The sequence below is a fragment of the Mastomys coucha genome, unplaced genomic scaffold (genome assembly GCF_008632895.1).
Source record: "Mastomys coucha isolate ucsf_1 unplaced genomic scaffold, UCSF_Mcou_1 pScaffold21, whole genome shotgun sequence".
Taxonomy (NCBI): domain Eukaryota; kingdom Metazoa; phylum Chordata; class Mammalia; order Rodentia; family Muridae; genus Mastomys; species Mastomys coucha.
The window spans coordinates 130196280-130208642 of NW_022196904.1; the positions used below are offsets into that span (position 1 = coordinate 130196280).

General features: G+C 55.3%; 1 protein-coding gene across 2 annotated transcripts; it reads left to right on the forward strand.

Moving 5' to 3' along the window:
* Positions 1-1086: 1086 nt before the first annotated feature.
* Positions 1087-12142, forward strand: B4galnt4 (beta-1,4-N-acetyl-galactosaminyltransferase 4). 2 transcript variants are annotated; one of them, XM_031388777.1, is made up of 20 exons: positions 1087-1528; positions 3934-4037; positions 4370-4465; positions 4545-4640; positions 4723-4813; positions 4889-4989; positions 5141-5208; positions 5414-5492; positions 7001-7067; positions 7171-7305; positions 7383-7492; positions 7572-7672; positions 7752-7852; positions 7925-8813; positions 10236-10519; positions 10612-10765; positions 10888-10960; positions 11051-11204; positions 11390-11516; positions 11738-12142. In XM_031388777.1, the coding sequence occupies exons 1-20, from the start codon at positions 1378-1380 to the stop codon at positions 11859-11861; spliced, it is 3105 nt and encodes a 1034-aa protein (XP_031244637.1). In that variant the 5' UTR covers positions 1087-1377; the 3' UTR covers positions 11862-12142. The 2 variants fall into 2 exon arrangements, with proteins under 2 accessions (XP_031244637.1, XP_031244638.1); XM_031388778.1 differs by lacking the exon at positions 1087-1528 and adding an exon at positions 1592-2729.
* The last annotated feature ends 221 nt before the right edge of the window (positions 12143-12363 follow it).

The window sequence follows — 12363 nt, forward strand, 5'->3', positions numbered from 1 at the left end:
TGATGCTTGGAAAAAAGTTAAAAAAAAAAAAAAGATAGAAATGTAACCAATTTGATTTTATGTCCCAAGGATACATAGTGATGGTGAGGTAATGTTAAAAACAAAGCCAGGTGTGGTGACACATGTCTTGAATCCCGGCACTCAGGCAGCAGAGGCAAGCAGATGTCTAAAGAGCTCCGGGCCAACTAAGGCTACATAGTGAGACAATGTCTCAAAACAACACAAACAAGCAAAAGAAACAAAACCAAACCAGCAAAGCAACCCCGCGATCAGCACAATGGTGCATGTGGTATGGGAAGGCTCCATTGCCTGCCGAGCTGGAGGCCACCCCTTAGAATAGACACCAGAAGGTGCCCAGTCATCTCCACTGGGGCACACCCACTTCAGGGTGCGAAGGTCTCTAAATGACTGCACCTCGTCCCAAAGGCGTCTTTCTACTTAAGGCCATGGCGTCACGGAGGAAGGGAGACTATTCAAATGTCCAGTCCATATTCCTAACCCACGAGCTCTGCAGGCTCACAGCAGCTTCTGCTACACCAAATGAAGTACCCTGGTCAATAGACTGGAAGCTCAAGAAGAGGTTGGTGGTAAGGTGGAAGAGAGGTGGTAGTCAGGAGGATTGGGATGCACCAGCCAGAAAGCGATTGGAGTACACAACTGAAGCAATCTGGATAGAACAACCCTCCACCCACCTGTCCTTCCTCACAGCTAAACGAGAACATCCCAGCTTGTTCAAGTCCGACCGAGAGGTAGGCTGAGCGCCTCTGCGTGTTCATTATTTCCAGTGTTTTCCCAGACACGCAGCCTGATTCCCACAGCATCCCTCGTCCCTGCCATGGATGGCCTCCACAGTAACAACGACCTCTTACATCCCTCTCCCCGACGTCCCTGATGTCCCTCACCGCAGATTCATTCCCCACAACCCCCGCATCCCCGAGCGCGCGGCCGGCGAACACCAGGTGAATGCGCGCGTCGTGTGGATCTCTGGCACACCCTAACGCGCCACCCCGCCTCCGAGCATCACGGATTGGTTGTACGCGGGCTGGCCGCGGCCGATTGGCTCGGGCAACTCGATCGTCGCCCCATTTCACGGTGGGTAGCACCGCAGCTTGGATGCTGCTCCGTCCCGCGGCGTCCAGAAGAGCGTGAGCAGCCGGGAGGGGCGGGCGGGGGAGCGCCTCAAGGAGCCGCTCCCGCCGCCCACCCCGACCGCGGCCCGAGCAGCCCGGGAGTCGTGGCCGAATACCGTAGCCCCCGCAGCGGACAAAGGACCATGCGGTGCTGCAGGCGCTGAGCGCAGCAGGGTGGGCCGGGGGATGTGGGGCGGGGCAGGCGGGGCCGGGGGGCCGCAGCGACGCCCCTGAGAGTGGCGCCGCGATGCCGTGGTTCCCGGTGAAGAAGGTCCGCAAGCAGATGAAGCTGCTGCTGCTGTTGCTGCTGCTCACCTGCGCCGCGTGGCTCACGTATGTGCACCGGAGCTTGGTGCGCCCGGGCCGCGCGCTACGCCAGCGGCTGGGCTACGGGCGAGGTACGCGATGGCGCGCGGCTAGAGGGCCCGGGCCTCCCAAGGCGCTGGGGTCTGACTGCCCAGAGCCCCTGCTGTCCTGCTCCTCCCAGCTCTGCTATATTGGGGGAGGGGTCGCGGCTCTGTTCAGCGGGACGCCCAGTGACGTCAGCAGTAACGCCAGGGACCCTCAGGGCTCATCCCTAACCTTTATGTTCGCTGGAATCTGACTTAGATCCGGTGATGATGGAGTTAACGGTTGACCCTTTGGGGAACCGGTGCCCTTAGCCAAGAGGCCTGTCAGGCCATTGACTACTTAGCAGGGTCTCAGTTCCCTCCTCTGCTGGAAGGTGGGGAGGTAAGGGTGGTGTTGAGGGATCCAGCTGCCTGGAGTGGCCAGAACAGCTGGAAACCCTGGGTACACCTATGACTGTGGACTGAGATGTCTGTGTGCTAGGAACCAATGCAAACTTGAGTAAATGCTTGTTGTAGTTTGCACATTTAAGAGTGGGCAGAGGATGTACAAAGCAACCTAGGCCTGGCAAGCCCTGTGGGCAAGAATCTGGGGAGAACCTCTGGAGATAGTGGCCATTGGACCCACACTTTGGGGGAAAAGCTCCAGGGCAGGGTGGACATCAATACAGCTAGGTAGAAAAAGACCAGGGAATGAACCTGAAGATGCCTAACCAAGCCACACAGATCTCGGCCTCATCTTTGTGAAGGAAGCTGGTGAGCTGAGGATTTAGTGGGAGGGGAGCAAGTGTCTCTCCTCTCAAAGTCTCAGAGCAGTGACACTGACACACAACATCCTGGTCCACTCCACCTGATGGATCCAGAACTCCCTTTTCAGTCCTACTCCTGTCTCCTGCCTACAGAGGCCCTCTGCCTCTTCATATGCGTGGGCAACTATTTCTGTCAGATCCCGGGCCAAGGATCTGAGACAGATCTCAGCCCCCAAGAAAGTCTAGGGGTCATCCCAATCCATGTACCTTGTTAGCTGTGGCATCTTCAAGACATCCTGCCACAACTCTATCCCTAAGAGATATGTCTGGACCCAGAGCTGACCCAATACCCAATAAAGCCAGCCCCCGTCAGCTGCCCTTGTGGGTTCAACTGACTTCCTGAGCAATTTGTTTCTGTCTGAGATCAACCAGGATGGAGTGAAGACAGGGAGCCCCGCTGTTGAAGGTCGATCATGAGGGCAGCTGGCTCTGACTCCTCCTAGGTGGGTAGGATCTATTCTGGATCCTGGAAGATTGGCTCTGCCCAATGGCACTGCTAGAAGCAGCCTGGGCTGCACAGATGGGGCCCACACGCTCTCTACTCTGGGCTGAAACCCATCTCCTGTTTGGCCACCTGGGACCCACCAGGCACCCCAAAGCGTGTGAGAAGCTGAACAGCTGCATGTGCCTAAAACTTTCCTGACAGTGTCGTCAGTCTTCAGAGCAGGGGACACTCAGTGGGTGCCCAGCAACCTGTGCTTATAGATACCTCCGAGTGAGGGTGGGGCAGGTACCTATCTCTGCACCGCCTGAGCTGAGACCACACTACAGAAAGTTCCCATGTACTCAGAATGCCTGGACTTAGCCTGATGGGCTGTGGGTATCCAGGCCAGGCTCTGGGAATTTGACCAGGAGTCTTGCTTACCTTCCTGACTTCTCAAGGAAGGATCTAGAATATAGAGCACCACCAAAATTTCAAGGGAAGAGACCACACAGTCAGCCCTTCACCTAGAGACAGTTTAGGCTCATCTGGTATCAGCTGTACCTTTCCAGTAGCCTAGCATCTGAGATCTGCATGGAGGGACAGATGTGGATGCAAGGCTTGGCTTTGAAACAGGAAGGATTCCGATCTAGTGTCTCTCATTGGAAGCACCAAGAGGGACAGGACTGGGATGAAATGAAACCTCCTGTCTTTGGAGGCCCAAGTCCCAAAGAGTGCACACCCGGGAATGCAGTGGGCATGCAACTTAGGGAGAAGATCCAAGAAGGGGACAAAACAAGGTACAGGAGTAGTCGACCCGACACTGGAGAACTGTAGTGGCCGTGCTTCACATAGCTCTGGGGAGAGGAGGCAAACACCCTAGCACAAGGAAAAGGCATCAAGGGGGCTAGGCCATCTGAAATTCTTCCCAAGGCAAAGCCATTCTGAGAGGATGGCCAGATGGGTGTGAGTGTGTACAGTTTCACACTAGCTTGAGTGTATATATAGCCCTGCTCCCCGCTCTCACTGGGGACTGGAGAAAGCCGGTAAAAGACTCTTGCTTTGTATTGCCCACCCAAGGTCGGGTCTAGAAGGGCCCCCAAATGATGGAGCAGAAGTGTACAGGCTTCAGCAATCCTTCTTGCCCCGCCCCTCCAGCTGACCCAACAACAAAGGTACTGGCCTTAGAGAGTCTGAGCTCTAACACACTTCCCATGCACCTGCAGATGGTGAGAAGCTGACCGGTGTGACCGATAGCCGGGGAGTCCGAGTGGCATCATCCACACGGAGGGCAGAGGATTCTAGTGAAAGTCATGAAGATGAACAGGCGGTAAGGAGTGACCAAGAAAAACCTATTCATAAGGAGCCACTCTCCTGGATGGGTAGATATGACCATAGATTGTATGCGAGCTTCAGCATCCCAGCCTGGATACTGGGTCTGGGTAGTCACTGAGTGGCATGCATCTGTTGTGCATCCTATCAGTGGCCACATAACTGTCTGGGCAGGTCTGCTGAGGGTATCTGTGCAGGGAGTACTTAGGTGATGTGACTGGATGTGCAAAAGGGGAACCATGAAGTTCTCCTCTGCTGAGTGTGCCGAGATGGACCGTGCAGTTATACTTCCTGCCTTTAGAGCTCTGTCGTGGCTACTCTTTCCCACAGCCCGAAGGGCGGGGCCCAAACATGCTGTTTCCTGGAGGAGCTAGGAAGCCACCCCCACTGAACCTCACCCACCAGACACCCCCATGGCGGGAAGAGGTAAGCTCTCTTAGGTTGGGCTGGGCTGGGAGGAGGGGTGGAACAGACTATAACAGCTAACGTCCCTTCTGACCCCTAGTTCAAAGGACAGGTGAACCTACACGTGTTTGAGGACTGGTGTGGAGGTGCTGTGGGCCACTTGAGGAGGAACCTGCACTTCCCACTCTTTCCTCATGTGAGTACCTCAGTGCACGGGTTGGCAGGGTGGGCAAGGCATGCAATGAGCTGTGAGTTAGTGGTTGTTACACTACTGGCAGACTCGGACTACCGTGACAAAGTTAGCTGTGTCCCCTAAGTGGAAGAACTATGGACTCCGGATTTTTGGCTTCATCCACCCAGCCAGAGATGGTGAGTGAGTTGGGTATAGCAGGGGCAGAATGTCTTGAACAGTTCAGCTTCCTGAGCCTCTGTCCTGTGGACTAGGAGACATCCAGTTCTCTGTGGCTTCGGATGACAACTCTGAGTTCTGGCTGAGCTTGGATGAGAGCCCAGCAGCCGCCCAGCTTGTAGCCTTTGTGGGCAAGGTAGGTTCTGCCCTCTTGCCTAGCTCCTCTATCCACACCATATCTGTCTTCACTGGACCTCCTGCAGCCTCTTGGAAACACAGATTGAGTGTGTCCGATGCCCACAGGGAGAATGTGGTCACTCCTTTGTCCCCCTCCTATTACCTCCTAGACTGGCTCTGAGTGGACCGCGCCTGGAGAATTCACCAAGTTCAGCTCACAGGTGTCTAAGCCACGGCGGTGAGTAACTTAAGAGTGCATGCATTCACATGTGTGTGCACATCTGTGTTGGTATACGAGAGGGAGGCTGGGTACCATCCTTGCCCATGTTACACAAGCACTGTCTTCCTGAGGGACCGTCCCAGAGGGATATGAGATTCTGGCCTGACCCTCTGGGCTCTTACTCTGTTTGGCGGGAGACAACCCCAGATCCTTATGTCCACAGGCTCATGGCCTCCCGGAGATACTACTTTGAGCTGCTTCACAAGCAAGATGACAAGGGTTCAGACCATGTGGAAGTGGGTGTGAGTGTGGCCTGCCCTCTGAAGGAGCTCCAAAGACCACAGCTCCCCACCCCCATCCACTTCCTCTATCATTGAACAGTCACTGCAGGGTGGTCCCCAACCCGAAGGGATTTCCAGTCTAGGAGATAAAGCAGATAATCGGGGACATGGACCAGGGTCAGGAGGGTCTGTTATACCTGCTGGATGCTCAAAGGGGCTGCACTGAAAAGTGGCCCTTCACCAGGAGACACGGGGAAGAAAGAGTGTACGGCAGGAAGTTTAGCCTAGGAATTCAGTACCTGGAGGACCAGACCCCATTTTCTAGAATCTTCTGAGACTCCAAGAAGTCTGGTAGCCCAAACAGGCCTGGCCTGCAGTGCTGTGATGAACTGCTCAGACTGTCGTGAGGGAGTGAGGTAGTTGAGGATTTTCATGCCAGGAATCCCTTCACACAGGAATGCCATTGTCCCTGTGTGGAACAATGGGAAGCCAAGAGACTGAGCCTTGGGAAGCGCACTATCTTTTTATTACCACGCTTACTGCTGTAACAAAATACCTGACAAGAAGCAACTTAAGGGAGGGTTTATTTCAGCTCACAGTTTGAGGGTACAGCCCACGGTGGAGGGGAAGTCCTGGTAACAGGAGTGTGAGGTAGCTGGTTACATTGCCTCTGCATGCAGGAACTGACAGACATGACCGCTACTGTTCAGCTCAGTTTTGGACCACCATCCATGGGATGGTAGTCCCCATATTTTAGGGTAGGTCTTTCCCCCCCAGTCAACCTCATCTAGGTCCTCCCTCACAGACATGCCAGGAAGTTTGTCTCCAGTGATTCTAGAACCTGTTAGATTGAAAATCAGTGTCAGCCACCACAGAGAAGAAAGACGGGTAGCTGGGAGATTGGGAGGAGGGTTTGACAGCAGGCCAGAGCCTAGAGGGTGAGGTACAGTGACCACAGTAGCACTGGTGGTTCTCGGCCTCAGCACCTCAGTACATGTCATCCCATCTCAGTAGAGTGGAGACTCAGTGTTTGGATGGTCCGAGGGAAGAGAGCAGAGGTACTGAAACAAAGGTCCCTCGTGAGCCCAGTCAGCCCCCCAGGAGCACCAGCTGAATAGAGGTGGGAGGAGCACATCTGCAAGGAGACTCAGGAGCATCCATGGAGCATGGGCATGAGGATGCCATCTGGTGGCACATACTAGGTCGGACGCTGAGGGAAACCCCAGCAGTGGCCTCAGGAAGGCAACATGCCAAGCCAGAGAGAAAATGGGATCAGAAGTTATACTCAGCAACCTTTGGAGGGAAGGAGGGAGGGAGGGAGGGATCTGCCCCTTGAACTCCTCAACCTAGGCCTTCTGTCAGGTGCCTCTTGAGCCCCTCCCACTCTCCCCACCAAGTGTCTTGCATCCTTTGAGGATTTTCACTCTGTAGTCCTCCTCCCCACCCCACCTCACCCTCCCCCCCATGAACTAAGAAAAGCCACCTACCAGGACCCAACCTCTTTCCTGTCCCCACCCGCCCCTCCCCAGTGGCGAGCTTTCCTGCCTGGTCTGAAGTTCGAGATCATTGGTTCTGCTCACATTTCCCTGTACACAGGTGCGGGCTGGGTATTTCCTCAGGGGAATGGCTGGATTCTGAGGGACTCAGCATGGGGATGGTGGAGGGGAAGTGGAAGTTCCAGATGCCCTCCTCTTCCTAGATGAGTCATCTCTGAAGATGGACCATGTAGCCCATGTGCCTCAGTCTCCAGCCAGCCATGTAGGAGGATTCCCACCACAGGAGGAACCCAGCGCCGACATGCTACACCCAGACCCGAGGGACACCTTCTTCCTCAGTGAGAGGAGGTTCCAGAGGAGGGAGAGGATGGAGTGGGGTGAGCACCAGGCCACCAAGTGACGGCCCTTTTTATAGCTCCTCGGATGGAACCTTTGAGCCTGGAGAATGTACTGGAGCCCTGTGCTTATGCACCCACCTATGTCCTCAAGGATTTCCCCATAGCCAGATACCAAGGACTACAGTTTGTAAGTGCCCCATGAGGGAGGCTTCTTAAAGCTACCCTTTGCCCTGGCCCTATCCCTAAGCCATTGGCCCTGCCTGCAGGTGTACCTGTCCTTCATCTACCCCAATGACCATACCCGTCTCACTCACATGGAGACAGACAACAAGTGCTTCTACCGTGAGTCCCCACTATACCTGGAAAGGTAGGTGGGGGCGTGGCCTGTCAGACGTGAGGATGAGGAGCCTCAATGAGGAAGGTCTCTGATGCACTTTCTTCCTCAGGTTTGGGTTCTATAAATATATGAAAATGGACAAGGAGGAAGGAGAGGAAGATGAGGAGGAAGAAGTTCAGCGTAGAGCCTTCCTCTTCCTCAACCCAGATGGTGAGTGTCTCAATTCTGCCACCTTCCCAACCCAAATGCCAGATACTTTTGTTTACCAGATACTCTCTACAGACTTCCTGGATGACGAGGATGAGCAGGAACTGTTAGACAGCCTGGAGCCCACCGATGCATCCATACAGCAGAACCACAGGACCTCCACCCCAGCAGCCTCCACTGGAGCCACAGCCAGCCCAACCCCTCCTACAACTAGTCCTCCGGATGAGCAGACCCTCAGACACTCCCGGGCACTAAATTGGGCCCCACGCCCCCTACCCCTCTTCTTGGGGCGAGCTCCACCTCCCCGAACTGTGGAGAAGTCACCTTCAAAGGTGTATGTGACCAGGGTACGACCTGGACAGCGGGCTTCCCCAAGGGCATTGAGAGACTCACCCTGGCCACCCTTCCCTGGTGTCTTCCTGCGCCCCAAGCCTCTGCCCAGAGTACAACTGCGGGTGCCCCCACATCCACCTCGGACCCAGGGCTATAGGACCAGCGGCCCCAAGATCACAGAACTAAAGCCCCCAGTCAGGGCACAGACCAGCCAGGGAGGCCGGGAGGGCCAGTTGCATAGACAGGGACTCACGGTGCCCACGGTGGACTTGAACTCCTCAGTGGGAACACAGCCTGTGACTTCCTTCCTGAGCTTGTCTCAGGTATCCAGGCCACAGCTGCCTGGAGAGGGTGAAGAAGGGGAGGAGGATGGGGCCCCTGCTGATGAGGCCACATCAGAAGACAGTGAGGAAGAGGAGGAGCAGGCCGCTGGGCGACCGCTGGGCCGCTGGCGTGAGGACGCTATTGACTGGCAGCGCACATTCAGCGTGGGTGCCATGGACTTCGAGCTGCTGCGCTCTGACTGGAACGACCTACGCTGTAATGTATCCGGGAACCTGCAGCTTCCTGAGGCCGAAGCAGTGGATGTGGTGGCTCAGTACATGGAGCGACTTAATGCGCGGCATGGCGGGTATGGGGCAGGTGACTGCTTGAAGAGAAGGCATGCTGGTGTCTGCAGGAAATCTTGGAACTTCTCTTGGCTCTCAGCAGCTCTCTGATCCTCTTCTCCCTCTCTGTAACTACACTCTTACTTATCCAGGTTGAAGGGCTCTCTGGAGCCCCACTCAAGACTGACTTCATCTCTCCTCACTGCCAGTTCCCCTATCTGTCACCTTAGACCTAGACCCAAGGATGAATCCAAACCACAGGGAACAATAGTCAGGCTTAGCCAGATCGTGGGCAGACAGCCTTGTCAGGGACCAGAGACACTAAAGTGTCAAACTCAGGGACCCTAGACCTCTCTGTGTGGAGCACGGGAGGGTCCTAACTAGGGGACTGTGTCTAGCTCAAGGGGTCCTTGGTCTCAGGCTTCAAACTTGTTTGTACCCCCATTTTGAGGGAGATTGGGGCCATGGTTTATCTTTGAGGGAGTCCTTTGGAGAGGCTGTTCTGCCCATTGTCAGCCTTCAGGCAAGGGAGAACCTTCTGTGGGCCCCGATGAACTCGGGCACATCAGGACAAGGTGTCTGGCAGCCAGTGTTGACAGCCAAGCTCAACACGAAGTTTTCAACAGGACAGGGGTTGCACACAGATGTGCTGCTGCTCCAGAGGGTGAGAGTGTGACAGTCCTCCAAACGGGCCATGAGACCCTTCCCACCATTGGTGATGTTGGACAGACCTAGGTGGCCCAGAACCCAAGGCCTTTTGCTTGCTAGGCAAAAGCTCTACCACTGAGCTCAATCCCCAACCCCGAGATCAGGCCTCCTGAGAGCCTCCTATGGGGCAGTCTCATAGTCTCTTTATAGGACTGTCCACCGTAAGTGGTCATAGGCACATCTGGGTGCTATGATGTGGGTGACCTCAAGGAGTAACCTAAAGTGTTTGGTTGGGGGAAGAAGGTCCCTGATTTGGGTGGGGTTGAATCACAGGACTCCCATCTGAGTTCATGCCAGTGGTCTCCTATAGGGAAGTGCTGCTGTCACCAGAGGGTGGGAGGCAGAGTGAGAGTAGCCTTAAGGCCTGAGACAAAATGAGGGCTCTGCTGGGTGTCTGAGGGGGACATATGGGAGAGCTGACAGCTTCCTGGTGGTTCTATGGGAGGCTAACCATAGGAGAAGACTGAGGCATCACCTCAGGACAAAGAAAATCAGGCAAAGGAAAATCTGGAATAATTTAACAATCTTGGGCTCACAGCGCCCCCTAGTGTGTAGCCTTTCCTACATCCTGCTGGGCTGGGGAAGTGAGATGTGGGAAGGTCAACCTATGTTTGGGAGCCATAGAGTGGGTTGCAGTTGCAATGCGGTCTGGGGAGTACAGTCGCGTGGTTCTCGGGGTAAAAGGGGGAGGTGTTGAATGGAGCTACAACCCTCGGTTAATCAGCCCTGCCTCGCAGGCGCTTCTCGCTTCTACGCATTGTGAACGTGGAGAAGCGCCGCGACTCTGCACGCGGAAGCCGCTTCCTCCTGGAACTGGAATTGCAAGAGCGCGGAGGCAGCCGCCAGCGCCTATCAGAATACGTCTTCCTGCGATTGCCCGGAGCCCGGGTTGGGGACGAAGATGGAGAAAGTCCCGAGCCCCCTCCTGCCGCATCGATCCACCCAGACAGTCGCCCAGAGCTCTGCCGGCCTTTGCATCTGGCCTGGCGTCAGGATGTCATGGTCCATTTCATTGTACCAGGTATGTGCGCCACTGTAAGGCGTTCGGGGGTGGGGTAGGAGGTGGGAACCTCGGTCCAGTCATGCTGCTTCAGTTGGCATCCCCTCTTCCAGTGAAGAATCAGGCACGCTGGGTAGTGCAGTTCCTGGCAGATATGACCGCGCTGCATGTGCATACGGGGGACTCCTACTTCAACATCATCTTAGTGGACTTTGAGAGCGAGGACATGGATGTGGAGCGGGCCCTGCGTGCGGCTCAGCTACCTCGGTAACGATGTTTACCACCACCACCACTTCGGGAAGCCGAGGATCTTTCCTCTTCCAGGAGGTGAGTTGTCCTGATACCGTCCACCTCCCTTCATGGTTGCTGTGGTTCCTTCCCTTCCCTAGGTACCAGTACTTGAGACGAACTGGAAACTTCGAGCGCTCTGCAGGCCTGCAAGCTGGAGTGGATGCAGTGGAGGTCTGTGGGCCAGTCAAGGGCTTAGGGGAAAGAAAGGGTGCTGAGCTCACCTTGGGGAGGTGAGCAGGGCTCAGACCTCCCAACCTACAGGACCCCAGCAGCATCGTTTTCCTCTGTGATCTGCACATCCACTTCCCACCTAATATCCTGGACAGCATCCGCAAGCATTGTGTGGAGGGCAAGCTGGCCTTCGCCCCTGTGGTCATGCGTCTGGGCTGTGGGAGCTCACCGTGGGACCCACATGGTAAGGACCCGAGTGTTCCCCGGGAACTCCAGGTTCTCACAACCACTAACAAATACCAGACACCCCTTCCCACCCAGAGTCTCCAAAATAAGAAGGCTTCTTAGAATTCCTCCCAGGGTCCTCTAGCCTCCCTGGGGAGAAAATGTTAAGGACCACTCCCTAATGGTTATCCTCCCCACCTCAAGGTTACTGGGAAGTGAATGGATTTGGCCTCTTTGGGATCTACAAATCGGACTTTGACCGTGTAGGAGGCATGAACACTGAGGAGTTCCGTGACCAGTGGGGAGGCGAGGACTGGGAACTTCTGGACAGGTGACTGCCCTCCCCTCCCTCACACTGAGACAACTTATCTCCCTCCAATGAGAGGAAGGGATGACAGAGCCCCACCTGTCAGGATCTTAGAGACCCCCAAAATCCTTCCACCTACCCTGCTCCCGAGAACCCTTCCCACTCCTGGGCTTCTGCAGCCACAAGGGCAGCCCAGAGCCATAGCACCTAAGCCAGGCTTCTGACGTTCCGCCCGCTCCTCGCAGGGTCCTGCAGGCAGGGCTGGAGGTGGAGAGGCTTCGACTGCGCCACTTCTACCACCACTATCACTCAAAGCGAGGCATGTGGGCCACACGCAGCCGCAAAGGTGCCCGCACACAGCGATCCTGAAGACCTAGCCGCCCTCTGGGCCACTGGGTCTTGGTGCAGCAGGCAGAAGCTGCATCCTGAGCTTGATTCAGGCTCTGCCACCACCTGTGCTGGCCCCTAAATGCCTCCTCTGTGACTCCAGATAGGCAGCGCTCGTGGCAGGGCAGGCCCCTTGGTCCCCACACCCCCTGATGATTTCTGTGAAATTTTCTGTAGCAATGACATTGTTTTCAGAATTTACAAGAGTTCTGTCTGTTCTGTTTTTTATTCAGAATGAAATGAAATATTTTTTTTAGTTCTGACTTGTTTTCTGTGACTGTTCTCTTTGTGAGGCAGAGCTCTGGTTACCAGGGTGGCTGTGGGCAACGCAGGCTCCCCTCCCACACCCACTTCCTGCCTGTAACTTCTATTTCCACCTGGTTTCTGTGGAGCCTGGCTACTCAGAAAAGACACTGCGTGAGAACTTCCCACACAGGAACTGCTGCTGAGCCAGCATATGTGGTGACACTGTCTCCAGAATGAC